This window comes from Amphibalanus amphitrite, unplaced genomic scaffold (assembly GCF_019059575.1).
Source record: "Amphibalanus amphitrite isolate SeventyFive unplaced genomic scaffold, NRLGWU_Aamphi_draft 000011F_arrow, whole genome shotgun sequence".
Taxonomy (NCBI): domain Eukaryota; kingdom Metazoa; phylum Arthropoda; class Thecostraca; order Balanomorpha; family Balanidae; genus Amphibalanus; species Amphibalanus amphitrite.
The window spans coordinates 519,234-547,117 of record NW_024881507.1 but is presented as its reverse complement, the minus strand read 5'-3'; the positions used below and the strand labels follow the sequence as shown (position 1 = coordinate 547,117).

Below are 27,884 nucleotides of genomic sequence, written 5' to 3'. Positions count from 1 at the left end.
TGAGGAGCACTGGCTCGATGTTTCCAACGTTTCCACAAGAGAAGTTGAAGAGCTTACAGTGGGTTCAACGTTGAACTTGAGACACCTGACGATTAGCTAGGGCCTTGCTGTCTTCGGTTGATTATCCGGTCGTAGAAGGCTCAAATCGACGGAGTTGCAAGTTCCGTGATTCACAGGTCTTCTGACTCTGCAATTCCTCCGCCTGTGGTCGCATGCTGGCAAACAGTAGATCTTCCCAATAACTAGGAGCGCATATCACTCCTCTCGAAGCACACGGCGACGGCACCTCACTCTACCCCCGCCTGTCGGACACCGCTCCCGGCGGCGCGGCGTCGGACTCTGCCGTCCCGGGCCGAACTCACGCGGCCTCTGTCACGTCTGACGGCCATTGTGACCAGCCTGACAGCCCGGTGACGGCCGGTGTGTCGCTCACACGCTACGCCGCAGCTCTCTGTCACAGGCTCACATGTCTGTGCCTGACAGGCTAAATAACGAAGTTTAGACTGCGAGGTGTCCGACGACTTTTTAGAAGAGTGATTGTTCGTGTTTTCCGGATAAGGTTCCGGATACCATGGCTGTGTTCGAACTTGGTCAGCTGGCAAATTTTATTAAATGCATCGCTTTGAAAAAAAAATCATTAGTAGGTACTATAAGGATATATATTATGGCACACTCAAAACATGTCAAGCTTTGGGTTTCACAAGACATCTATGTCACATGATGGTACAAATAGAACATGCAATATTCGGCACACACCGCGGGCGCCATTTCGCAACGTTCATATTTATGGTTCGCCCCATAAACTCAACAAACAGCACTGCGCAATAAACGGACATATATTACAAACGATGCAATATGCATTAAACATTCTTAAGTACAAACAGACGCGTGGGTTAAGTAACTACGTTCGTACGCATGGCGCACAATGAATTGCACATCACATACAACAGATGGTAAGCATGCTATGAAAAGCGTCACATATTCTCGAGAAAAACATCTCAAACATCATTATGTACAGACATTACACTATCTGCCGTTCAAGCGCTTGCATTTCCACTTGCTCAATACTTCAATAGTCAATAACATACAAAATATCATTTACATCACTGTTAGTCATCGGGTCTGCTTTGCTGCAAGCTGCAGTCAAACATAATACAGTGTGACTAACCAGGGTTATTGCACTTAACCTGCGCGTCGTTCGTGAGTCGCTAACACATGTTAAAAAGTAAAAATACAATCAACGGTAATGGCCCCAAAAAAGACCGCAAACCCGTCTGCTGCAACAAAGTCTCTTGCTTGATTCGGCATCGTTTGGAGGTCGCCTGATCTCTCACCTCCTCGCCGTGAGACGCCGCGGCCGTCTACTCCAGCTCTGCCACTCGCTGCCGCAGCTCGTCCAGCTGGTGCGCCACCTGGTTGGGCAGGTCGTCTCCGACCTGGTCGGCCAGGTAGCGGCCCACCTCCTCCACCTCGCGGCGCCAGAAGTCGCCCGGCAGGCTGAACAGCTGCTCAAGGTCGGGCCGCTGCGGCAGGCCGTCCAGCCGGAGCGCGCCCTCGGCCGGCAGCCAGCCGACGGCCGAGCGGCGCGCGCACGGCTCGCCCTCCACCCGGCGCAGCACCCAGTCCAGCACGCGCACATTCTCGCCGAAACCGGGCCACAGGAACTGGCCCGAGGGCGACTTGCGGAACCAGTTGATGTGGAAGATCTTGGGCAGCCGCTGGCCGCGCTGTTCCATCGACAGCCAGTGCGACAGGTAGTGGCCGAAGTTGTAGCCGAAGAACGGCCGCATCGCGAACGGGTCGTGCATGATCACCTTGCCCTTGTGCTCGGCGGCGGCTGTCGCCTCAGACCTGGAAACAGGGGAGGAATCGGTTTTTAGTATTTCGCACCTCATGAGCTGCTAGTTTTCAAGTTTCAGTGGCATTCTTCTTCGAAGGCTTTAAATGAGTATTTTAGCGAAGTAAGAAAATGCCTAAAAATATTTAAACACTTGAAATCCTCCAGCATTTTCATAAGTTTAGACCTATTCCCTGAAAAGCTCACCTCATGGCTGCTCCGAGCAGGACGCCGTGCTCCCAGTTGAAGGCCTCGTAGACGAGCGGCACTCCCTCGGGCCGGCGGCCGCCGAACAGGATGGCCGAGATGGGCACCCCCTCGGCCGACTCCCACTGCGGGTCGATGATGGGGCACTGGCCGGCCGGCGCGCAGAACCTACTGTTGGGGTGCGCGGAGGGTGCGCCGCTGCCGGGCGTCCAGGGCCGGCCCTGCCAGTCGGTGACGCCGGCGGACGTGTCCACCTCCTTCTCCAGGCCCTCCCAGTAGACGCCGCCGTCGGCCGTGCGCGCCACGTTGGTGAAGATCGTGTTGGAGGCCACGGTGGCCATCGCCACCGGGTTCGTGGTGGATGAGGTGCCCGGCGCCACGCCGAAGAAGCCGTTCTCGGGGTTGATGGCGCGCAGCACGCCGTTCTTGTCGAAACGCATCCAGGCGATGTCGTCGCCGACGCACTCCACCTTGTAGCCGGGCAGCGACGGCTGCAGCATGGCCAGGTTGGTCTTGCCACAGGCGGACGGGAATGCGGCGGCGATGTAGCGCTTGTGACCGGCCGGGTTGGTGATGCCCAGGATCAGCATGTGCTCGGCCAGCCAGCCCTCGCGCCGGGCGATCGTCGATCCGATGCGCAGCGCGAAGCACTTCTTGCCGAGCAGCGAGTTGCCGCCGTAGCCGCTGCCGAAGGAGAGGATCTCGCGGCGCTCGGGCACGTGTGCGATGAGCGTCTTTGCCGGGTTGCACGGCCACCGGATACCGGAGGGACCGGTGACCGGCTCTGGGAGACCCACCGAGTGCAGGCACTTGACGAAGTCGCCGTCACCCAGCGTCTCCAGGACCTTGCCGCCCATCCGGGTCATGATGCGCATCGAGGCGACCACGTATGGCGAGTCGGTGAGCTCGATGCCGATCTTGCTGAGCGGCGAGCCGACAGGTCCCATGGAGAACGGCACCACGTAGAGCGTGCGGCCGCGCATGCAGCCGGGGAAGCGGTCGGCCACTGCCTCCTCGAGATCCTCGGGCGACATCCAGTTGCCCAGGGTGCCGCGAACGCCCTTCCCGGGGATGGGCACCGCTTCGCGCTTCTGCTCCGTGACGATGAACGTCTTGGACTCGACGCGTGCCACGTCGGCCGGGTCGGTACGCGCCAGCCAACAGTTGTCGTACTTGGGCAGCGGCTCGATCATGCCGACCGCCTGCATCTGACGCAGCAGGGCGGCGTTCTCGGCCTCAGAGCCGTCGCAGACGTGCACCCGGTCCGGCTGGCAGAGTGTGACGGCGCGCTCCACGAACTGACGTACCTTTGCTGGCAGCACGGCCAGCGGGTCGGCGCTGGACTGCTGGATCGGCGCCGCCGGCACGGGACGGACCAGACGGGTCGGTCCGTCATCCCTGAAGGCAGGCACAAATCGGACGTCAGGCATGTTGATTGCTGCATTTGTGAACAGGCGTTACTGAAGAGAAACGCTGGAATCTACCTCGAGGAGATCGAGATGGAATCAGTGTAAAGAAAGTGAGACTAGAGCCGACCAAACGGTCAGACATGGACCGGAACGAAGAGAACGGGATGGGGACGGCCGATAAAAGTGATAGGTACTAGAGTCAAGAGGCACTAAATGAGGGTGATGGCACAGCTTAGCAGACAAGCTCTGCATCCTAATTCAAGTACCTATAAGAGTCAAGCAATTTCTTTAGAAATAAGCACTACAAATACGAACACCGATGCTCATCGCTCACCGAGTGGGTGAGTAGATGAGTGGAGCAGTTGGGACGCGTATGGCGAAAAACGGGTGTCGGGAGCTGTGCTGGCAGGAGCCAGATCAGCAGAAGGGGCAAGAGGCAAGTTTACATTACTCGCGGGATTGGATGCCGGCAAGAGACAAGTTCACGAGAGTCACAAGAGAGTCAATGGATGCTAGTTGCTACATATACACTAAGGGAGACTCAGGAAGCCGTGGTTGGGAGAGGAGAGGCAGATTGGCAGGGGAAAAGGCATGGTCTAGAAATACAACACCAGCCAAAAACCAAAGGAGAACTCACGACTGATTGACACCACCAGAGAAGATGCCTTGCAGTACTCACCGATGCGGCATATTCTGTGTGAGGACGCCCATGTTGTCTGCAGCAGGATCCGCTGAGAGCAGTGATGAGCCGAACTGTCGGACGCTGGCAGAGCCAAGAAGTCTTCCTCAAGTGGCCCGCCTTCCGCAGAAGACCTGACAATAGATGCCCTACCGCATGGAGACCGGGATTATATACACAGCCATGGCGTCATTTCGGCCGCTGGACTGTGTACCTGGCGGCCGCGGACCTCGGAGCTGCCCGCCCATTGGCCGAGCGCCGCCGAGCCCCCGCCGCGCGGCGCGCCGATTGGTGCGGCCGAAGGTGTGTCGGGGGGCCCGTGGGCTGTTCCAGGCGGGCCTGGAGCCCGCCAGGCGCCGCTACTGCGGAGCTACAAGGCCGCGGCGCCGTTGGCAGCTGGCTACGTCACTGAGAGGAGCCAGGCGCCGCTGGAACTGCCTGACCCCATGACGTCAACTTCAGTGCCACCGTCCGCCCGGCGGGATGGCGTAACAGGTCCTAGCAGTGGGGTGGGGGGCGGCACCGCCGACTGGGGTGTACTTTGGCCATGGTCTGCTCCGGAGGATGGAACGACTTTCGCAACGCTGCTATGTGTTTCGAGAAGATGTTATTCTAACTTTCCGACCTTTAGCATTGATGTTCTGCGTAGCACGGCAAGAATCACCTCTGGGAAGCGCGCCAGATTTCATAATCATGCGTCGACTGCAGGAAGTCACGCACACCACCCATGAGGCTTAGGTCACAAATGACCTAAATTCAGGTCACGTTGCGCTGATGTGGAGATAAAACATCCTGGGCCCTGCCATTTTCAACAGGAAGGCAATGTAGTCAGTGACTTGGTAGGATCTAGGTAAGGACCTTAACCCTATTCCTGGCGGGCTCCGCCGGGACAAGAAACTGGCGGGGGGGGGGGGCCGATTCGGCCCCCCCTTCAGATCTCAAAAACTACACATCGCAGCGACAAACGGTAAACGGCATCGGATACGCACGGTCAAGATCTACAATTTTTACTAAGGTCATTTTCAGGTCAGGTCAAAGATGACGTCACAGGGGTCGAAAAAGTCAAAATGGCGGCGCTAGATATGGAGAGAGTTTTTCTCGAATAACTTTCGAATTAGTCAAGATAGGAACAAACTAAGGGCATCATCGTGATCCTCTCGTCAATCCGCATCGAATGATATATATGTTGACCTCGAAAGGTCAAGGTCAAAGGTTGACCTCAGGTCACGTGACCTCGAGGTCATCATGTATATCATTCGATGCGTCTTGATGAGCTGAACACAATGAGACCATCCACGCGTCTGTATCCTGTTCCTGTACGGAGTTATTGGCCAAAAACCTTTGGTGACCTTTGATGACGTCACATGACCTCACAGCTGCCCAACAGCAAAACAGACCTCAAGGTAGTGAAGGTTGATCGTATATGAAGTCATGTATGGTATATGGGGCCATTCCGACCCGTTTTAGTGGTAAAAACAGGGAGTTGATTTTTCCCCCATTGACTTAAAATGGGGAGGTCGCGAAACTGACCTGACCTTAGGTCACCGATATCAAAATTCCGAGATATACAAATTGCACATAATGGTACCCTAACTAAAGCCTGAAGAGAAGAAATTGATCGGTCAAAAACTCTAGCTCTGGCGTGATTGCAAACTTTTCTGAGGTAGGGTCACCAAACCGCCTCTGGTGACCTGACCTGAGGTCAGATCAACTCAAAATTTTCAGACATGTTGCGTAGAAGCCTTTTAGGAAAAGTCAGAATATTTGAGCTTCCTAGCTCAACGCGTTTGGGAGAAATAACCAAAAAACCTCAGGGGGGGGGCTCCTGAGTCCCCCCCCCCCGCCAGGAATATGGTTAATGGTTAACCGATCGATCGAAGTTTGGATCGAAGTGGGTCTGAGTTCCTACGCTCGAGTATTTTGGTCCTTAACCCGCGCCGTGCTGGGGGGGGGAGGGTTACCCCCCCAGGTTTTTCGCGAATATCTCAAAAACCACCTGTTCATACATCATTTCCGCACATGTTATGAAAAGTTCAGACCCAGTCGTTCAAGGTCAGGTCACCAGGTCACGTCAAGTGACCTATCTCAGAAAAAGTTCAAAGGCTCGTTTTAGCTACACCGACTGAACGATCAATTTGAAACTTTTGGCGATTGCTATGAGTAACAGTATGTATAAAATGTACATCTCGGAATTTTGATATTTGTGACCTAAGGTCAGGTCAATTTTGCGACCTCTCCATTATAATCAAAGGGAGAAAATTGAAATGCGCCTCTTTTGGACGAATGTCGCGGCGGTTAAAAACTTTCTCAAACATCGGTTCAAAGGTAAGCATGACACACTGAATCGGAAATATGCACCTGTGACCCCACTGTGTGCCCCTGAGGTCATATCAGGTCATGAACGGTCACCAGCAGTTTTTTGGCCATAACTTTTGATAGAGACGTGCTAGAGTGGTGAAAACATGTCAGATGTGTGCAGCTCGACCATACAGATCGACTGATATGCGACAAGACCCTTTCCGGTCAGGTCATGACCTTGACCTGAGGTCATCTTTTCAAAATGACCTTTCAAGGAAAAAAAAGAAAATAATTCATTCGATGCGTCTCGACAAGAGGAACACGATGCTGACAAAAGTAATGTCGGGGCTCGCTTGAGTCAAAAAGTTATTGCCGAAAAACATTTTTTTTGTGAAAACGGCTATTTTTACAGTTTTTGCCCTCTAGAGGCTAAACCGTTGACCTAAGGTCAAGTCTGAGAACAATACTCAGAAAGTTTCGTAAAAGGGCCATCGAATGCGCTTTTCCGCGGCGCTGTAGCCCTATTGGTTCCCGAATTACCCGTTGCCAGTTTCAAAAATTATTGAAATGGACTGAATTTGACCTTTGATGACCTCTGGTGACCTGACCTTTGACCTGACCTAAAAAATGACCTAAGTGTTTCCGTCATTATTTTTGACGCTCTTTCGATTGCCGCTTACCGCGTGTCGCTACGTGGCCCAGGACCCGAGTTAAATGGCGTGGCGTGAAAACGCCCCCCCCCTTCCAGCACGACACGGAAAACAGGCCACCAACACGGCGATGTTTATGAGCTGTCGGATGTGGACTGTTAAGTCATCTGCTGAGAGCTTTTGAAACCAGAGAAATGACCACTCATTGACCTGTGCGTAGTGACTAGAGTTTGATCTCATCCCTGGCCACCATCCCTGCCAGTGCTCAAAGAGAAATTCACAGCTTTGGGGGCTTCTCCTCTAATCACCCTCGACCGGGCCAGCTAGTGTCCTCGTGCCATCTCTGCCCTGTCAGTGATAGGTAGGTAGAACGCACATACGCTATACCCGTTCAATGAAATACTGCGGCACCATTCTTTGGTGAGTCAGTCACAGTGTCACCTAACTACACATGTTTCCCATCAGTTTTGCCCGGCAACAGTCACACGACCGAGCGCCGTCGGCGTCTGGTCGGCCGGGTCTCCATGACGCCGGGACCAGCCTCCGTGCCGTCAGGCCGGGCCCATCCCCCGGGCCGGCACACACCTCGCCCCGGGACGCAGCTGCGAGCCGCACCAAGGCCGCCAGTTCCGTGAGCACGAGACACTAGAACCGGTGAGGGACGGGCCGGGCCGGGCCGGACGGGGCACGCCCCCGGATCTGGTGGAGGGGCGGTGCGGCTCTGACCTCGATAGGACTGCTCCGACCCGCCGGTAATGACGGCTGTTAAAACCCGACCGGCGTCTGCAAGTGGGCTTGCTTTTGTCCAGACATCCCAATGTCTTCCATTGGCGGTCATCCTCGTTGAAACTAGGCTTACGATTATGTCCAGGTGAAACGTCTCACCATACGGTGTGGCTACTGGTTACTGTGGTTACGGTGCCGCTGCTGGACTCGGTGTTTAGAAGTCAGGCAACGCCTAGTCCGCTCGCCGACCTGACCTGACCTGGTCACTGGCCATTCGTGTCAGGAGCAGATTCGTGTCAGAGCTAAAACGGTGTGTGGGCTCACGGCTAGGTTCACTGACAGTTCTGTTATCCGCTGCAACGTTTAAATGCACACGTTCAATTCGATGCCTACTGGACCGATCGGGGTCATCACAGCCGACGTTTACCGTGGGCGCAAACACGGGCCTTCGCTTCGCGTCGCCTCTCAGCCGGAGAACCCAGTTTGTTCAGGGAGGCGCGGACGAGAGTCCCGCGTCATGTGACCACAGACCACAACGAAACAGACATATATCCTCTGGTTTACGTAGGCGTGTCCCTCCCCGTGACAGCACTGAGGAATGGCGTGTCTCGCAAATCGAATCGAGGCAATCGCAAGCCTTCTTACATCAACACCAGACCAAACAGCGTGATTTGTGATGCGAAACTTTTATTTATTCAAGTTTGTCCGTCCGCCGCAGCACCGACCACACTCGCGCTCACAGACACCCTGACTGACACTCGCGCTGCAGACACCCGTTCAGCCCGATTCTCTCTCCCCCCACGGTTCGGCCGCCGCCAGCCACTCGCACACGCACACCAAATGAACCGTCTATTGCATCAAAGTATTCCCTGATAGGCTATAGGGGCTGGCGCGGTGCGCCCTCCGTTTGGCACCGGGGCGGCGGGCGCCCCCTCATTGCACAGTGCGGCGACTCTCTACCACAACTGACTGCTAGCGCACGGGACGATACATACAGGAAGCCATACAAAACGGGCGCCGCCGCCGCGCCTCTATATACACGGGCGGGAGCGCGGCGCACTCCGATACCGGGAGGGGCGGCGATATGTGACCTGATCGGCTCGGAGGGACCGGCCGGCGCCGCCGCCAGAGATTCGCGCGAGAATGTCTGTGTGCCGGGCCAGAACGGAACGCCTCGCGAGCGCGCGCGCGGACACCGCCCCGGGTGGAAGGCACGACTGGGACCAGTGCATAGCGTCAGAGACTACCGGAGCCGGAGGCGGTGCCGCGCGCGGCGAGCCGAGTCGGCGCGCGCCCGCTCCGCGCCGACCGCCGGCACACGAGGACTATTGCTGTCATGGTGAGAGGAGGGAGGGCGAGGAGAGAGCCGGAGAGGACAGCGCGCGCGGTGGCAGACGACCCGAGCCCGCCCCGGCCGCCGACAGGGGAGCGGCCCGCGCACAAGTCAGTCCGGCGGCGGCAGGCGGCGCCGTCACCCGGGCCCGCGCCGAGACAACTTCATACAAAACGGCACACGGCAACAAAACATATGGCCTCCGCACCACAGTGCAGTAACAAATGTCAAAAAAGACGGGGTGAAAAGCATCAGTCAAACGACTGCCGTTTGGCCGCACACCCAGCCAGCACCACTGTCCCAGACGCACGCGCAGAAAGCTCAGCCTTCGGCGCCGGCGCACATACACCCGACTATGTGCAGGACACACGACATATCAGGTAACAAAGACAACACACACACACGCGCCGAGCGAGCGACACTACAGTAGTACCCTGTGATTGCCGGTCGGAACAAATGGGAAATGGGAGGTCTATTATTCGTTGACCAAGTGATGGCGGATGCCGCCGCCCACATGCTACACAATTTGTACCTAGCTAGCGCGCAATTTATGCTGAACCGGCATACGTTAACAGCTATTCGACTAAAACATTATTAAAAACGACTAAAACGCATATTCACCACAGTGGAAAAGAACGGATGAGCGCTTAATCGTGTCTATCACCATCGACTAGAAGAAGGGAGCTCGACAAGAAAAGATTAGTTTGTTCACCAATGACTAGAGCCACAATATCGATACCCGGCGCGCGGGCGACGGCCGGTCCGGCCGGGCGGCAGCGCCTCTGGCGGACAGCACTGGAAGCTCGCCGCGCCCGGCTAGAAGCCGCCGAACCGCATGTCCATGTGTTCCTGTTTCAACCGCTCCAGCACTGCCTGCTGTGAGTAGCCCTGGTGGTAGGCGGCCGGCGCGCCGTACGGACTCGGGTAGGCGAACCGCGGCGCCGGCATGTGGAACCCGGCCGCCGCAGAGTACGGGAACCCGGCGCCGGCCGAGCCGTACGCCGCCGACGAGCCGTAGGCGCCGTACGGACCGTACATGCCGCCGGCCATGTTGCCCATGGCCGAGAAGCCGCCCATGCCGCCGCCGGCCATGCCCATGGCCATGCCGTTGCCGGCGGCGGCCAGCGCGGCGTTGTACGGCGACGCGGTCAGGCTGGAGACGGAGAAGAGCGACGAGTCGCCGCCGCCGGCGCTCGCCGCCACAGACGGCGCCGACGATACGCTGCTGTTGGCCAGTGACATGACCGAGAAGTTTGTACTGGGGTAGGTGGGGCCGGCGGCCGCGTACGGCTGCGCGCCGCTGTAGCTGGCAGACAGCGCGCCGGCCCGCTCGTAGCCGGTGGCGTACGAGCCGGCGTAGCTGGTGCCGGCCGCGTACTGGCCGCCCGGGCTGGAGTAGGCCGAGCCGGGCCGGCCCGGCTGCGGGCTGTACGGGTCGGCCAGCGCGGCCGGCGGCGGCGCCGCGGCGTGCTCGGGGGTAGGCCGCAGCGGCGCCGGGTGCGCCGGGTGCGCGGCGCCCGCCAGCAGGCCGCCGCCCTCCGCGCCGCTGCTCAGGCTGGGGATCTGGTCCACCAGCGACTCCAGGTCGGAGAGCGACTTGGTGGCCAGGTCCGACTTGGCGCCGTACTCGCCGCCGGCCGGCTGCTGCTGCTGAGAGAAGTCTATCGGAGCCGACTGCGAGCTGGCCGGGTACGAGTAGTGCGCGGGCGACTGCTGCGCGCCGCCGCCTCCCCCACCGCCCGGGAACCCGACCGAGGCCGGTCCGTCGGCCGGCGTGGTCGGGTTGGAGAAGCTCGGCTGGCTGCCGGCCATGCTGACCGAGCCGGGCCCCAGGTCACCAGCGTCCTCCTTGGCGGAAAGCAGACCGCCGGCGCCGCCGTCCGCGCCGTCCGACGCCAGCATCGAGGCCGGCGCCTCGAAGTCGGGCTGGCCGAGCGACGGCGACGACGGCGGCGGCGGCGTCAGGCAGAGGCTGGGCTCGTCGGAGCCGGCGTCCGCCGAGAACGACGAGCCCTTCTTGTAGCTGGGCGAGCCGGGGTTGGCGGTGCTGTGGACGCCGGGCGACTGCCGGTAGGCGGAGCTGGCCGACGGCGACTGGCCGTACTGCCCGGCGGCCGGGGACTGGCAGTACTGTCCGGCGGCGGGGGATTGACTGTACTGTCCCGCGGCGGGGGATTGTCCGTACTGCCCAGCCGCCGGAGACTGCCCATATTGTCCCGTCGCCGGCGACTGGTTGTACTGAGCGGCCGCCGGGGACTGACCGAACTGTCCGGCAGCTGCCGCCGGCGACTGGCCGAACTGACCGCCCGCCGCCGGCGACTGTCCGTAGTGTCCGCCCCCGCCGCCGCCGCCGCCGCCGGCCGGGCTCTGCGAGTACGCCACGGGTGGCGACTGCTGCATACCGGGCCGGCCGTACGGCGGGAACATGGGCGTCTGGTCGCCCGAGTAGTGGCCGCCGCCGCTGTTCCTGCCGCCGCTGCCACTCCCGTCGTCCGCCATTCCGGGCAGCGGGGTCATACCCGGGTGCTGGTACGGCCCCTGTTGCTGTTGCTGCTGATGCTGCTGCTGTGGGTGCTGTTGCTGATGTGGATGTTGTGGATGCTGTTGCTGCTGCTGCTGCTGCTGGTGTTGTTGCTGCTGTTGATGTTGCTGCTGTTCTTGTTGCTCCTGCTGCTGCTGTTGATGCGACATCATGCCATAGGGCGGCGAGAAGGATTCGTGTCTGAAGCCCGGCGCGTACCCTGCCGATGTGAGGCCGTTCATGTTCATCCCTCCGAGCGCCGGGTTCACCTGCTCTCCGCCCGTCATGTCGTACATGGAGGGCAGTGCACCGTTCGGCGGCGCGGCCGGCGCCGGCGCCGCGCCACCGCCGCTGTCCAGTTTGGGCTTTTTGGGCCGGCCGCGCTTCTTCTGACCGTCGGGGTCAGCGGCGGCGCGCGCAGCCGCCGGCTTTCGCTCCTTGACGGGCGTCTGCAGCGGCACACCGTTCTCGTCGAGCCGGATCTTCCGCGGCCGGCCGCGCTTCTTCTTGATGGGCACAGTGAGTCCCTCGGCGGCCGGCTCGCCGGGCGGGGGCGGCGCCGGCGGCGGTGCGCCGTCGGCCGTCCCCGCTGCCGCCGCCGCCGCTGCCGCCTTCTCGCGCCGCTGCAGGTGCGGTTTGGGCGGCTCAAACGTGATCTCCGAGTCGTCCAGCTCGGAGATCTCGCCGTTCAGGTAGTCGCGGAACTTTTTCAGCGCCGAGTAGAAGGGCACCTTGTCGAGGGCGCGCGGCAGCTGAGCGCAGCGGGCGCTGGACGACGGCATCACCCAGATATTCTGCGGGCACGGGGAGGAGACGGACGTAAATAGAGCGGTCACATACACAGAGGCCGAACCGTGGGGGCGAGGGATAACAACAGACACAGGCACCGAGCCGTGCGTGAGCGGAGGGGTAACCTGGGCTCACCGGCCGGGCCAGTGTGCGAAGTAACAACTCTCAGAAACACCATTCATTCAACGATAAATATACTACGCGTTGACTCGGGATAAATCCTGAATGCAACGACCAACCGTCAGTGCAGCGTACCTATGTTTGGAAAGACAGTACTTTTACAAACTAACAAACAGGCCATTCTTGGCATACCGCACTAAAAATGTATATTTATGGTCAGGTTTTCGAAATAGCCAAGGGTATCAAATAACTTCTGTTACAACACATAAACATCAACAAAACTTCAGTCAGTCATCTTTAAGCTAGACAGCAACGTCAAGTATGACGTGGAAACAAAACACACACGGGGCAGCCACTGCGCAAAAGTCTGCAAGGTGATTGCATCAGGGAGTATATTATGACCCTCATTCGCAATAGTTTCGCGTGTTGCTTGCCCCGGTTTCATCGACCCAACTAATGTCATGTGTCACACACGTGGGGGCGGGCCCACTCGGGGGGGGGGGGGTATATAGGAACCATATAGACGAGAGGAGGGATGATATAGAGATGGACGTACCGTTTGGGTGCCTTCAATCTTCTCTGGTTGCTTTCCGAACATAAATTCCTTTTTACCGGAAAATATCTCGAAAATGCCCTTGCCGTTAAACACTGCTATTTTCGGTTGGAACATTTGCAATTTCTGCAAAAGAACTTTTCCCCCTGAAACAAAAGAAACGGCATCAGACGACTGAGCGATTCAGGTCCACCACGCAAAAGATTTGTTGACAACCGTAGCAATCAACGATTGGTGCACATGCTCGTAAGCCACGCTAACACAACTCAATATCGCTTAGTAACTCTGGCAGCACAGTGTGTGTGAGTGTGAACCGTGATCAAATAGCAAGCACACACTTTTTAAATAATTTCTCGGATATTAACACACCTTATATTTCAGCTGAACTATATATGTTCAGAAAGCAGCACTCTCCACTTACCCTCCTTAATCTCTTTCCGCGTCAGATCTTGGCTTCCCTTGGTTGTCCGAGAGACAATGTTTGTGAAGCCGATCTTCAGCTCAATCAGCTTAAAATCGTCCTCAGCGCCCAGAGGTTCCGGAATCAACCCAGCCAGATACACACACTTCCCTGCGAAAAAAAAATACAACGGGTGTCAACAGCTGAAACTCTGGGGAGGGGGAGAGGGACTTGGTACACGCCATTCGCCAACGGTGTCTTCCGTGGTGTATTTCATCTAAATAGCGCACCTACTCACAGATATATGAAAGTACCAGGTCAAGCTCAATGCGATCACTGCCTCCATCCTATGTCCCAGTCGACCTGACAGAGCAGAAGAGGAGAAACTCTAGTATTTCAGCCTCAGCAGAAGGGACTCGTTATAACCCCCACAGGGAAGAGAATAAGGAGCATATGTGCGGAAGCAAAATATGTCCAGATAAATGCAAAGAGGATGTACCATCATAGTACGAGTGAGTAGCAGCGCCACGGTAGAGGCCCAGTATGACCCCTTAGAGGCGCGGTAGGGATGTGGAGACAGCTGACAGTGGCTGTCACCCGGCGACACGTGGCCGCTGACAGGTGACAGGTCGGCGGTGACAGGCACGCCCACGCTGCCGGAGCGGCCGCCGTGCCCTTTGGCCGGCCGGGCCGCGGTGTCCGGAGGGGCGGAGGACAGGGTCGGGGGCCGGCCGGCGGAGGCCGGGGCGCCGGCGATAGCGCCGAGCGGGGGGAGGGGAGGGGCGCTGTGCGAGTGGAGGACGCTGTCCGCTGAGGGGCGGAGGTCGACTGACCACAGACCCACGGCCAGACCACTGGCAAGTCAGGTCAGACGGGACCAGACAGCCTGTACCGACCGGGACCACAAGGGGGTCGCTGTAACCAAAAGCGCACTTCCCAGCGAGAGGGGATGATTTATAACACAGCATAAATCTAAGGCACTAGACGGCTCTGATCAGTGTCAGGGTAATTATGCTGCATCCAGTATCTACAACGATGCATCTAATAGCATGCTCCTTCTATCTATATGTAGTGCTACCAAAACGACAGGGGTGCCTTGTAGCACCTACCGCTGGGGAGCATTGTTCTCAGTCGGCGTGCTGTCACCGGCTAACCTTATCGGGCTCGGAACACGTGTTAACCGATGTTCACCACACATCTTACATAGTTCGCTAGTTATCGAACGTTTCCAATAACACACAGCACAAGGGGAGTTACAAAAGTAGTTACAAGAAGAGTTGAGTGAGCACAATATACCCATCAAAAATGTAACCTAACGCGAACACAGCACAAAAATCCTACCACGCGCACGATGCTCCGCATACTCACAGAAATGGTTTCCTGGTCCGGCGTAGTGGTGCCCCTTGAACGCGGCGAACAGGCCCGGGTTGATGCCGATCTGCCGAACCGGAGACACGATATCAGAACAATGAACGTGAGTTGAGCGGGTCAACGGCAGTACGGCATGTGACTAGACAGCGGCAAAACCTTACGATTTTTATGTTTCAGATTAATAGGCCAGGATGTCATGACACAAGGCTGTGACTGCCATTGTCACTCATCTGTCCATATCACAAACCATGTTACCGGAGCAAATGCTGTGTACGATCAAAATAAGCGACGCTCTGAACAACTCGTATGGAGCCTTGCTATCAAATGGCAGTCTAAAACGTCGACCACTTTGATTTTAAGCCGGCCAGGCTGCTGGTGAAACCCCGCACTCGCCCCCGGCTCTCCGATAATTATTAGATGCCTTACATGCATTGGGAGGCTCGACGGGGTTTGACGTTCGATGTCACGGCACAAGCCTACCGTCTATCCTAAAAACCTCGGCTCTGACTTATTAACACAACACGCGTCGCCACTCAAACCCGGCAAAGAGCAAACTTGGCGACTCTTTTGATCCGAAACAGCGCTCTTCGCGCACGCATGGGTCGAATCAGGAGAGCATTCTCACCTCGCGAGAACATCAAACACAGGCGGAGGTACAGACAGACACGGACGTCAGACAGACAGACAGACCGACAGACCGACAGACAGACCGACAGACAGACATACATACAGACAGCGTCCCGGAGTGTCCAGTCAGCGGATTCTTTCACTCCCCGACCCCACCCCCAATCGGCACCGCCCGAGGCGGGGGCGGGGGAGGAGCGGGGCGGGGCGGGGCGGGGAGGAACGGGGTCGGGTGGCCGCCACAATGGGGCACGTTCAACTTCATTAGTGGCGGTCGATAGTGGGGAGGTTCGGCTGCGCGCCGCGCCGCCGCCGCACGCGCCGCCCCATCGACACACGCCCACACCGGGCACGGGCACGGAATGACATCAGGCACGGAATTAAATCGGCAGGTGACACGGAATGACATCGGTCAGAGATATACAATGGCAGCGAGCAGGTGGCACGGAGTGACACAGGGCACGGATACGGAATGACACCAGGCACGAGCACGGAATGACAACGGGCTCGGGCACGGAATGACACCAGGCACGAGCACGGAGTGATATCGGGCACAGACGCAGTCATCCGTACCCCAATCGACACAACACACAATATACACGGGCGCAAAGTATACACATCAACAAATTGTATCCCAATGCCCAAAATTCCCAACTGATACACAGGCCCATCCTCCATTCTCTTTCTATCACCCATTCCCATACCACCTAACACCACCGCGCTACTCACGAATACGATGTCGAGGCCGGGCGCCAGGTGATCGGGTAGCGTCAGCTTGGAGAGCTCCTCCGGCGACAGGCCATTGAAGCGGTCCTGCTTCTTACGCGGCCGATTCGGGTCTGTCGAGCGCACCGGCGTCTTGTACTTGGGCACCTCCATGCCGGCGGCCGCCCTGGAGTGGAGGAGATCAGGGGTCAGAGGGATTGTGTCGTGATGAGGCCGGGCAAGCAAATGGCCACGCCGGAGGGCAGGGCACCGAGACAGGCAGTCAAGTCGCCTGTGGCCGAAGGGCTGTATTCAGCTATTGGAGAGAGCGTAGCCAAAAATAAGTCAAAGCAGTGGTACCGGTGGGGCCGAAGGGGGGGGGGGGACGGGTCGGAGCAGGGGACCGAGGGACGGAAGAGGGGGGGGGGGGGCGGGGCGGGGGGCAGAACAGTGAGCAGGAAGGGGAGACCCGGGGGCCGGGGTTGGAACAGGGGGCTGCACCAACCGACACGAGTCGAGAACAATGCAGTCGTGACCTGGCCAACCGCTACCGGTCGGCTGCAGGACTGCACGGTGGGTACACGGCCGGGCCGGAACGGGTCACCTTCCGGACACCGGCGCCGCCGGAAAACGGCTGTCACCGGGCCGCGGGGCGGGTCAGCGGGTACACGGCGCACAGGTCGCGGACCCGGGGGTCGTGAAAATGGGGACAGTTAGCGAGCGACGCACAGCGGAGGCCGAATGGAGGAGGAACGGGGACGGGTAATGACTGTCCACTATGCGACACGTGGCGAACTGGGTCGTAACTAATATAGCACCATTCGTCAATAGTCGCAGTAGGTCAAAGGTGACCAAACAGTGGGAGCTCGCAGCCCGGACGGCGAAATATACGCGGAAGGTAATAGTCCCAACGGGTAACAGCTATGGAAAAACAGCAAATAAACGCTCTATTACACAGACAGCAAGCGCTCAATCAAATCGAAACTGAATGTAGATTTACTACAGAGTGCAAATACCCAATGAGTGAGGAGTCAGAAAATCTGTGGCATGACCAGCGAATACGCCTACCCGTTTCTCCCGGGTAACCAGCTATACCACCGTCCCAGCGCCTGCCACGGCGGCGGCCGGGGACGGGACATTCCGACAGGTGGTGCGGCAGGCTGTGGCCGTCGGCGGCTCTATTCACACGGTCATTGAGGTCCGCAGCCGACCAGACGGGCGCCGGCAGACGGGCAGGTGGGAGCTGGGAGGGAACGGTACCCAGGTGTGCCGACAGCGGACCGGCACCGCCCAAAGGAGCCGGCAGAGGCAGTGGCGAGGGACTAACAGGCCCCAGACACCAGGCCAGATATGTCGGCTCGGTCCCAGTCGGCGGCGAGGGCTCCGCAGATCCGAAATACCAGACCAGACCAGACCCGCCCGATCCAGTCGCATGCAGTCACTTTAACAGGACTAGGCCATGGCAATGATAGCCGAACACTTCATGACAAATGGGATCAGTTGCCACTTGTCAGCTAGGTAAAATTTCCCTTGATGGTAGGTTCTATAACAGCGCGCAACTGACGATCGTGTGTCTCCCGATAAGTAAACTAAGTCACGAGTTTTCTGGCATCAACTGTGTGGTAATACATGTCCAGTATAGACATAAACTCACCACCTGCCAGATGGCGAGCCAAGCACACAAGAGACGCCGCCAGCCGCACACACTCGGCACATTGCCCAATTTTAAACAAACTTCGCTCTGTTGATAACAGACGCCCAGCTTCTTAAATATTGTGTAAGAAAGTTTGCATCACCATACATTTGGCACGGTTTCAGGAAGTTCCGAGAAGCCATACACAATAAACACCACATTGTCGCGCAAGTGCAAGCGCAAGCAAAGAAAGTGCAAACACGAGCCCTGCTACTGCGCCGCAGCTCATATCCACTCAAATCCCCCAATTAATGTCTACCGCAACCACGAAGGCCGAGGCGAGTGGCCAGATTACCACCTGTGGGGGACACGGCGACCCGATCGGAGACGTCGTCGGGCGCCGATTCGACACCTCTAAGCTCTTTAGGCGGGTGGCGGTGTAAAAATCATGCGGGGAGCGCTGCGGCCGACGCCGGATTCCAGGCAGCTGGCGTCATCCGGCGTGGTGTGAGCGCCGGCTAATCCGCCGCCCGCGCCGGACCGGTCCGTCCCGGTCCCGTCAGCTCGGTCCGGTCCGACCGCTGCGGTCAGGGTTACTGCGGTCCGGACCAGGTCCCCGGTCTGGTCCCCGTCATGGTCCGTCGGATTCAGCCCGGCAGAGCAGATCGGCTCAGGTTCTCAGAGAGTATACTTAAAGGGACTATCCCACCTTCTAAAATGTTGTTAAAACCAGTTAAATTGTGCCCGACTTTATAGATTGGATGACCAGGAACACGGTTCTGGCATTTATTTTTCATTAAACATCTTAGGCTTCCCATATTCCAAACACAAACTTTCAAATATGTGACGTCACAGCCCAAAATTACCTCCTTCCCCAGGCCACATTACTGTCATAAAGCTGATTCTTTTTACTCCGTAGGCACCACAACAAAGTTCAGTCCAAGTTTTAAGCGATTTTTCAACGAACAAACCCATTTAAATCAGAATGACTAAACGAGGTGACGTCACACTAACGGTCGCTCCATGTTGAAGATAGGGCCTTGTACAAGGCCCATTTTCAAATGAAGGGAACGAATTTCTTCAACACCAAGAGGCCGCGGGGGTTGCAACCTAGATATATAGTGGTTTCTGAACCTCGCCGCAAACTTGGCTATCTCAACTCAAACCCCATGTTAAAGGTGGGATAGTCCCTTTAACTGCATGCAACACAGTATTTTTAAGTGATTGATCCCCAGATCCAAAGATACACGCACGCACGGACATGCATGCAGGCACGGTTTCCGGTAAACCAGATACATGAGCCCCCGAACCCTCCAACAACCCAAACTCACATGGCCTCCAGCAATTTCTTAGGTTTGCGACCGCGTTTCTTGGGGAACTGGAAGGGCAGCAGCGGCGGGCCGGGCGCACCGCCGGGCTCGGAGCTAGGAGCGCTGCCCGCCGTCGACTCCGAGAAGTCGTCCACGAAGCTGTACGGGTCCTCGTGCATCTGTTTGGGGTAGGTGCCGTCCGGCGCCGGCTGGCCGTTGTAGGGTCCCGGACCGGGGCCGGGGCCGGGACCTGGGCCGGGCCCGGGCCCGGTGCCGGGCCCCGCCGCCGGGTACTCGCCGCCCAGCCGGTACGGCGGCCCGCCGTAGCCGGCCATCACGCCGCCGTCGTAGGCGCCGCCGGCCGGGCCGTAGTCGGCCTGAGCGCCGTAGAAATCGGCCTGTGCGCCGGAACCGGCGGCGGGGTCCGGCTGGAGGCGGGCGTGCGCGGCCGCGTCCGAGCCGGCCGGCCGCTCCTCTTCAGGCCTGGCGGACACAGACGCACACAGACACAGTCAGATACGACCACATGCTCCTCCTCAGGCCTGGCGGACACAGATACATACAGGCAGATACCGCACACAGACGGCCTGTAGGAAACGATACATAGACTAGTCACAGACCACAGAGTCGGCCGGACGCTCCACAGGAGTGCGTGAGTAGACACACATACGACAGCCCTGCAGACCGTCCACCACAGACGGATATTCCAATACCACACACACCACGGACCACGTCACCCAGAGACACCACAGTCTACCCAATCCTCTACCTCCGTGCTTCAGAGACAGACCACCAAGGACACAACAGACGGGCGTTCGTGAGGGTACCTACCAGCGCCCGCTGGCTACTTTCCGACTACTTTAGTCGCACGGCTCCGTTCTTCCAGGAATCGGAGGAAACTACTGCGCCGCTGTCACAGGTAAGATGGAAAGTAAAACGTAACGGGACTGTGAGGTGATAGTGTTGAGCCTGGCCGACATGTTGTTGGGTGTCAACGTGACACACCTGACAATCCTGGAATGTCCAGACGTGAAGCCCTTCGTCCGCGACCACTGCTCCATGTATGCAACGTTTCCGTTGCCATTGGAACATAATGTGAGAAATTTCGGAAAAGTGACCCTATTTATGAAATCAATCATAAGGTTTATCGTCCTACAAGAAAATGAAGCCCGCAAAAGTTCGCAACAGGGAAGAAGCGGGCTAAACTGGCGCTACCGGGGTGGTGCCGTGTTGTGCTCCAATCAGCAGCAGTTCTCATTTCCCACACAACCCCGGCTCCGTGCTCCCAAGCAGCTGCTTCCCGCTGAACAGACGGCTTGCGAGGTCTCGGGAGTCAGACGGCGGCAGTTGACATGTAATTAACAATAGTCGCGTCAACCTCAATCATTCACAAGGCTGTTGTCGACCAATCAGTCTTGAGTAAAACCTCTGACCTTTTTTAGGAAGCCTTGCATCGGCCGTCGTTTGTGGACCAATGGCATCCAAAAATATTTTGCGGCCCAAACCGCTTTCCGTAACTGGATGGGCTGTGTACCGAGCTAAATTTGAATTACGGCGAAGCCTGCAGTCTGTGCCGACAGGCCCGGTCGCTGCCGCTGTCACACTGTGTCACTGTGGGGGGACTGGGGGGACTGGGGGGGGGGGGGTGACAGACCCGCCCGTGACCCCGTCCATGGCGCAAAGGTCACCGATCGGCGGCGCGCACTGGCCGCCGCCGCCGTCCGCTCGGTCGGCCGAGGCCGGCTGGCTGGGGAGACTCGGCACTGGGTGATACAAAGGACCGGTTCACGGTGTCTCACGCAGCGGCGCACCCGCACTCACATCTGCCGCACACTGTCAGATGTTAGAGACGGGCTGAGACGACCGGGGCCCTGCTGAGTGCTGACACTGGGTGCGGGTGACATTGCAGTGTCATATGGGCGACACTAGCACTGCCACGTACGAAACTCGAAAGGTGACAGCTGAATTCCGAATGTTCAATAGGTACTATGATGCATCACGGTTCAAAGTTTATGACACGACTAGTATTTGTAGTTGTTTCCCAGGATATGATTCCCAGGATATGATAGCCATGTTTTGCACCGTTAGCCACAAATAGCTATGCGAAGTAATGCTTTGCGCTCTGCTAAGCGAAGAGCAAACGCAGAAAATTGAGCACTTTCTGCGACACTATCAGAACATGTCGAGGAAATGATCTACCACGGTGAGACATCTTACATGTGTGTACATTGTGCAACACAAGTTAGCATGTGTATTGTGCATGTGCGAACTGAAAATACACGCTCGTAACGTATGTCAGCGCCGGGTTACACACGTTTCTCATGTCCTTTCAACCCGAGGGGCAGATCCCGCTCTGCGCCGACAAATACCGCCCGCAGCGCTGTAGAACAACATAGCAACGCAACCTGGCACATGTCAACAAATAAAGCTCCCTGGTGCACGCGGGGGGCTGTGGTTCCGCGGCCGGTGTCAGACCCAGGAACGACCCTAAACGCCGGCTGTCAGCGGAGGACAGAGGGACCAGGGAGGCGGTTCTGAGGGACCGTCTGCCTGGTCCTGATTCCCTCCAGGACCAGGCAGACGGTTCGGAACATAATGGAGACCCGGGAGGACCGAGATAGCTGACCGATGAACGCGGGGGAGACGGTGGCCATGCTGGTGACGGCAGCGGAGGGATGCGCTATACCGCGCGGGCCGGAAGGCAGCAGATACAGCACACTACCAACGCAGGAAATGCAGAATGGCAGTAGCCGTAGACCTATGCATACCGGTACACAGGGGTCTATGCAGTAGTCTAGAGCAAGATGAGACGGTCGAACGATGAATACGATTACACGTCTGGATGCTATGTTCGCAGCCATGCTCGCCCCTCCCCCTCCAAGACGAGTCTCCCCAATCAGCACACTGGATCCAGGCTGAGGGGGAGAGGGAAGGGGGGGGGGGCACGCCGCGGGCAGCGCCGCCGGCCGGTGGCGTGACACGACCCGCGCTCGGCTCGGCCAGCCGGCCGTTCTCACCAGGGAGTCGGCGGAGAGCGCTCGGAGACGGCGGCCGGCGGCGGGCTCAGCGCCGACCAGCCCGGCGCCCAGTCGGCGCCCACCTCCCCCAGCACGGACAGCAGCATGGCCGGATCACACAGCTCGACAGCGCGGACGGAGACGGCTGCAGCTCGGCTCGGCACCGCACAGCGCGCCGCTGGGCCCCAACTGCGACCGGCACGGGTCCGGTCCGGTCCGGTCCGGTCGGCGGCCCCTCCCCGGCGGGCGGACGTCAGCTGCGCGCCCCCTGCCCCCCCCCCCCGGCCTCCGCTCCACCGCCGGCCGACGGGAACCGTTCCCCGGCCACTGCAGCCACTGTCACACCGAACTGGTCCTCGCACAGAGTGCACACTGCCAGCAGCTATTGCTTCACACTGCCCACAACTGTACTACTGGACTGCACGCAGCTGCCCTGCCGACGCAGTCCATACAGCAGCCGCCCTACTGGTCTATACAGTGCATACTGCATACAGCTGCTCTGCCGGTCATCATCCAGCTCACCCAATCCACACGGATGGGTGAGTCCACAACCGCCCCACTGGTCCGCTCAAAGAAGTCCATGGAGTCACTCCGCATGGCTCACAGGCGTCCTAATGGCTCTCTTCCAGTCCACAATCCATACAACCCACGGCAGTCCGATTGGTCTGTCCACGGTGCTGCTCATGGAGCCAGTCCACACCACGATTACTTATATAATAGTCCACATTGTCCATAGGCCATGGCTCAAACTGCCATGCTGCCATACTGCCAAGAGCTGGACATGTTGACAGATCGAACTGTGGGCCGTGAGGGCCTCGGACTGCCCATCTCAGATACACCCTGAGGTTCTGGAATCAGCCTCAGCAAATTCACCGAAAGGGTAACGGACAGACTCTTCAAATACATCGAGAGAGTCACAGACAGACTCCCACAGAACGACCAAAAAGACTTCATACCGACTACTCACATACATCGAGAGGGCCTCGTTCCAACCACTAAGATACTCCGAGAGGACCTCGTACCGAGCCTCTCAGGCACACCGAGGGTCTCGCACCGTCTCATTCAGACCTCAGACCCCTCACACACCGTACTCTCCCAGTCAGTCCCCCACGTGAGCCACACTCGTCAGTCCCCTATTCGGTACCGGGAGATAAGATGCGTCGATAGGGCGTTATCTCGGCCGGCCCTGTCGCCTCTCACGCAGGTGATACCGGTTAGCACCTGCCCGTTCGGACCGAACCCGGCGGGGCGGCTGGCGAAGCACGTGACAGGACCGGGGCGCGATCTGCCCCGTCCCGGCCGAGGCGACGAGACGGGATCGGCCGTGACCGGGTAGTTGCTCCGAGCGGAGTACTGAGTACTGTTGGAGGCGCTTGTGGCCCAGAGGCTCAGGGGAGGGGAAGGGGTGTCAGCTGTCCATTGGTGCATAGGTCAATACTCTGGAAAGGGTGATCTTATCAGCCTGCATCCCCAACTCCTTATCAGGTAATCAGGAACAGACAGATGTGGGGACAAATGACAATAGATCAATCCAAATGAGCTGAAAGGTACTAATTAGAGCCATTTGGAACTGGATAACTAACAATAGAATGGGTCCACACATAGACCTAACAAGCATGCATTTGCTTGAAAATCTACCAAATGAATGATTTCTAGTCATGTATGACATGGCCCTGTCCCTCAGCAGTGGTTGCAAGGCTCACTGGGCCACCCACAGCAAAGTCAATAGTGAAATTCATTCAGGACCAGCATGAGCTCAAATAGAAACCATGACACTCAGAACTAAGGAGTGAGCTGTGCAGAGCAGGATGCTCCAGCACAACACACCACAGCTGGTCATCTCATCCAGAAAGTCTGCAGCAGCTTAGCAAACATTAAGCTTCCACATCATCACAGGGCCCCAAAGGTGTGCAGCTCTGTGCTCACTGCTGGCTCTCCCCAATGGGGACAGAGTATCAGAGATTGGAGACAGAGTATAGGAGCACCACACACAGGAGTCAGGCATACAGTCATATACTCACTGCTGGCTCTCCCCTGCCGAAGGCTCTGTGGCGGCATCTGCATCTCCCATTCCTTCCTCAACACCAGCCTGGAACAGAGCAAACAACACATCAGATTGAGATGGACAGCTTACATCACTAATGTTCACCCTGAAAAAGCCTGCATGGCAAGTGTATATGCATATTTCATAAAAATGCAGCATGCTGCAATGAAACCCACACAGAATATTATCTGCAGCATTTTTGTAATTTGTCATAAGGTTACAACAGGCAACAAAGTGCAAACTGCACCCAGCAAGTTGCTAAATGGTGTGTGTACCCTCCCCTCCCCCCCCCCCCACACACAGCATCAGCTGACAGCTATCCCCCCAAAATGTCAAACAAACCATCTGAGAGGTAAAACACAACATTGCTGGCTTAGCATGTCAGCATTTTCTTTTTTAAGTTCCATTTAGTAAAGCATAGAAATTAACAATTTGCAATAACTGAACTACTGCCACTAGTTATGAAATTTACCTCAAAACAACAATAACAATAAGTAACAAATGGACTGGTGTGCCTCTACACTTGACCTTGGGATTCCAGCTGAATATAAAAACTGACTCAAGGTAAGACAGCAAGCACTTTCAAAAAATTAGTACACATGCAAACAGGTGATCCTAAACCATTTAACATGATAGACAATCTCAACACCCTCAACCTATGGGAGAAAACCAGTTGATATCATGCCAAGTCCACTGCCCACTTTTGGATACCATCCCTTGCCCCCATTATAGCTAAAAATATGAAGACTGTATCCCAAAGCAAGCATTGAGATGGCAGGGGTTCAATCCCAGTACACCCCAGTGCACAGCCCCACTACCCTGCCACTGCGGGGCCCATGGCACGGGTCGGCCAACTCACCGCACGTCCTCGGTGCTGGCCGGGCGCCCCAACTCCGCACGCTCCGCTAACGCGCTCACACACAGCACCGCACCTCCGAATGTCGTATATCTCCCAGAAAACCTCTCATCTCGCAGTGTCCCAGCACGAGCAGCCCACCCGACACCCCCGCACCGCAGCCCCAGATCCACACACCCGCGCGGTTTTTTCTCGCTCGCGCGGCTCCCGTCCCAGCTGAATCGATTCGCACGCCGAAAATGGGCGAGCTCATTCTGTGGACGGAGGGGAGGTCACGTGCGGGGAGCGGGCGCCGGCGCCCAGCCCAGCCCAGCACGGGCCACCGCGGGGGAGGTCAATAAAGTAAGCTGACTGACAGCGGCGCTCCCACGCCTGCGAAAGGGGAGGATGGACGAAAGGCCACATCGGGGTCACAGCCGTGGTGCACTCTGACGGAGCCAGTTACGATTACTACAATGAAAACAAAACAGGCTTCACGAGACCTATCGTGCCAACAATGAGCTGACGGACGGCCGAGAGGCATAGGAGATTCCAACGAAGGCGAACACTACCCAATACAGCCATTACAGCAACCTCGCTCCGGCGCGATTGCCCATCTCGCGATTCTAGACAGACATGACCCCTGCAACTCGGACATGAACAAGTGGGGTCCGTATCAAAGCGTCCAAAACCGCAGCACCCAAGGTACGCAACATCCAAAACCGCAGCGTCCAAAGTACGCAACGTCCAAAATACGTCCAAAAACGGGTTTATAGGGGCCATTCACAAATTCCAAAACCGAAACATCCAAAATCGCAACGTCCAAAAACGTATCATCCAAAAAACGCAACATCCAAAGACGCAACATCCAAAGTACGTAACCTCCAAAACCAACCTAACCTAACCTAACCTAACCTAACCTAACCGAACCTAACCTACTGATTTTTGCCTATCCCTAACCCAACCTAACCTAACCTAACCTAACCTAACCTACTGATTTTTGCCTACCGGGGATAAGGAAACCCAACATAACCTAACCTCACCTAACCTAACCTAACCTAACCTAACCTAACCTAACCTAACCTAACCTAACCTAACCTACTTTATGCCTACCGGGAATAAGGAAACCTAACCTAACCTAACCTAACCTAGCCTAACCTAACCTAACCTAACCTAACGGTTTTGGATGTTGCGTACTTTGGATGTTGCGTACTTTGGATGTTGCGCACTTTGGATGATGCGTCCTTGGATGTTGCGGTTTTGGATGTTTCGGTTTTGGACGTTGTGAATGCTCCCTATATACCCGATTTTGGACGTATTTTGGACGTTGCGTACTTTGGACGCTGCGGTTTTGGATGTTGCGTACCTTGGATGCTGCGGTTTTGGACGCTTTGATGGTCCCCCGAACAAGTGCATAGTCGCGCTATAGTGTCATTACCATGATCTACATTGCACTGCACAATGAACACTAGAATGCTATGCCGACTCAAGATCAGCGTCCTCTCACTATGTGTCGGAATGAGCTTAGTAGACGGGTCGGCAATTTTCGCGGTCGCTCATGCGCCTAAATATCGCACAAAACGACTCAGACCTCGCGGTCGCGAGCTACGCAAAACTCGAGCTCCAAACAAACGACAATAGGCACCCCTGATAGGAGTGGCAGCTGAGACCGGCGGGGGCAGGTGGCCGTACGCAGCCCACTGTCCTGGGCCGGCCATGCGGCGGCGGGCTGCGTCAGGGGCTGACGGCGTGCCGCCCCCGCGCCGTGCGCCGGCCGGCCGCGCTGCACCGGTCCCACCGGCCGGCGTTGCGCAAACGGTGACGGGCCGGCCGCAGGACGACCTTCGCTGGGCCGGAGCCGGCGGCACGGCGGCACGGGTCGCTATCTGCCGGCCAGGGACGGCCGGACGGCCGGCACTGCCGGCGGCGGCAGAGCCAGCCGGACGGCGCAGCACGCTTCTGGCGATAGTGGGACGCGGGCGTCAGTCAGTGGTTCCACAATCCACAGTCTGTGTTCAGGGTTCAGGGTCTCTACAGTCCACAGTCCACAGCGAACACACACCCATGGGCCGAGTCCGTGGTCCCCGAGTGGGCGCATTAGACGGTTGGAATTCCACTGATAGGGCTATGCACAATGCGGTCCTCCACTATCCTGGATACCACATAACGCGAACACGTCATCAACACATCGGTAACTTAAAACTTCGCACTGTTTATTGATATCGGGCCAAATGTTGGTGAATACGAACCCGAAACAAGCCGCACCGTTATACCCTCAATCTGCTGAATGTGAATGTAAAAAAATGCAACTGATAGTAGAATGTGTCGAAGGAAAACAAACGGCCAATTGAAGCAAGTAGCATTTCCAATTATGTAAGGACAATCCATCAGAACACACAGCAAAGCGATCGTCATTTACGATAAATGTAATGACGCATAATAAGGAAACGAAATGACCGTAGAAAATTAGCCAGAAATGCAATGAGAAACAAAAAGGACAACACGAAGACAATTACGTGAATCACATATATCGATGAAGCCTCCCTCCCCCGTCCACAACTGGGACATAATGCGACTCATGTCCCTAATGTCCGATATAAATTACCTACCCCAACGAGCAATAAATTACTGTACACGATACGCCCATCCATGCTAGCATATAAAAATAGCTCATTTAGCTACACACAAGTAGATGTATGTACAATGCGATGAACATCCTGAACAAGTTACAATATAACGACTTATCCAGCTAAACAACATCCTGACCTCACACCACGAACCTAAAACAACGGGTGGCGGTTATGACGCACTAGCACGTGCGGA

The 27,884-nt window shown here is 57.0% G+C and overlaps 2 protein-coding genes across 2 annotated transcripts; both read right to left on the bottom strand.

Annotated features, from left to right (window-relative positions):
• Positions 1-641: 641 nt before the first annotated feature.
• On the bottom strand, positions 642-4,595 carry LOC122381794 (phosphoenolpyruvate carboxykinase [GTP], mitochondrial-like). The gene is made up of 3 exons (XM_043366440.1): positions 4,133-4,595; positions 2,045-3,442; positions 642-1,851 (listed from the first exon to the last, which is right to left on the bottom strand). The coding sequence occupies exons 1-3, from the start codon at positions 4,162-4,164 to the stop codon at positions 1,362-1,364; spliced, it is 1,920 nt and encodes a 639-aa protein (XP_043222375.1). The 5' UTR covers positions 4,165-4,595; the 3' UTR covers positions 642-1,361.
• A 5,207-nt stretch (positions 4,596-9,802) lies between these two features.
• LOC122381788 (trithorax group protein osa-like) lies at positions 9,803-25,613 on the bottom strand. The gene is made up of 8 exons (XM_043366426.1): positions 25,086-25,613; positions 24,204-24,271; positions 19,187-19,648; positions 16,247-16,409; positions 14,891-14,960; positions 13,544-13,693; positions 13,126-13,268; positions 9,803-12,454 (listed from the first exon to the last, which is right to left on the bottom strand). Exons 2-8 carry the CDS (start codon positions 24,251-24,253, stop codon positions 9,956-9,958), a joined length of 3,537 nt encoding a protein of 1,178 aa, XP_043222361.1. The 5' UTR covers positions 24,254-24,271; positions 25,086-25,613; the 3' UTR covers positions 9,803-9,955.
• Positions 25,614-27,884: the final 2,271 nt, after the last annotated feature.

Coding starts and splice junctions, on each gene's coding strand:
- LOC122381788 (XM_043366426.1), bottom strand. CDS start 24,253: ATGGGAGATGCAGATGCCGCCACAGAGCCTTCGGCAGGGGAGAGCCAG. Junction 19,649..24,203: donor TCGGCAGGGGAGAGCCAGCA/GTGAGTATATGA, acceptor TGTGTCCGCCAG/GCCTGAAGAGGAGCGGCCGG. Junction 13,694..14,890: donor CGGACCAGGAAACCATTTCT/GTGAGTATGCGG, acceptor TTTTTTTCGCAG/GGAAGTGTGTGTATCTGGCT.
- LOC122381794 (XM_043366440.1), bottom strand. CDS start 4,164: ATGGGCGTCCTCACACAGAATATGCCGCATCG. Junction 3,443..4,132: donor ACACAGAATATGCCGCATCG/GTGAGTACTGCA, acceptor GCCTGCCTTCAG/GGATGACGGACCGACCCGTC. Junction 1,852..2,044: donor CTGCTCGGAGCAGCCATGAG/GTGAGCTTTTCA, acceptor CCCTGTTTCCAG/GTCTGAGGCGACAGCCGCCG.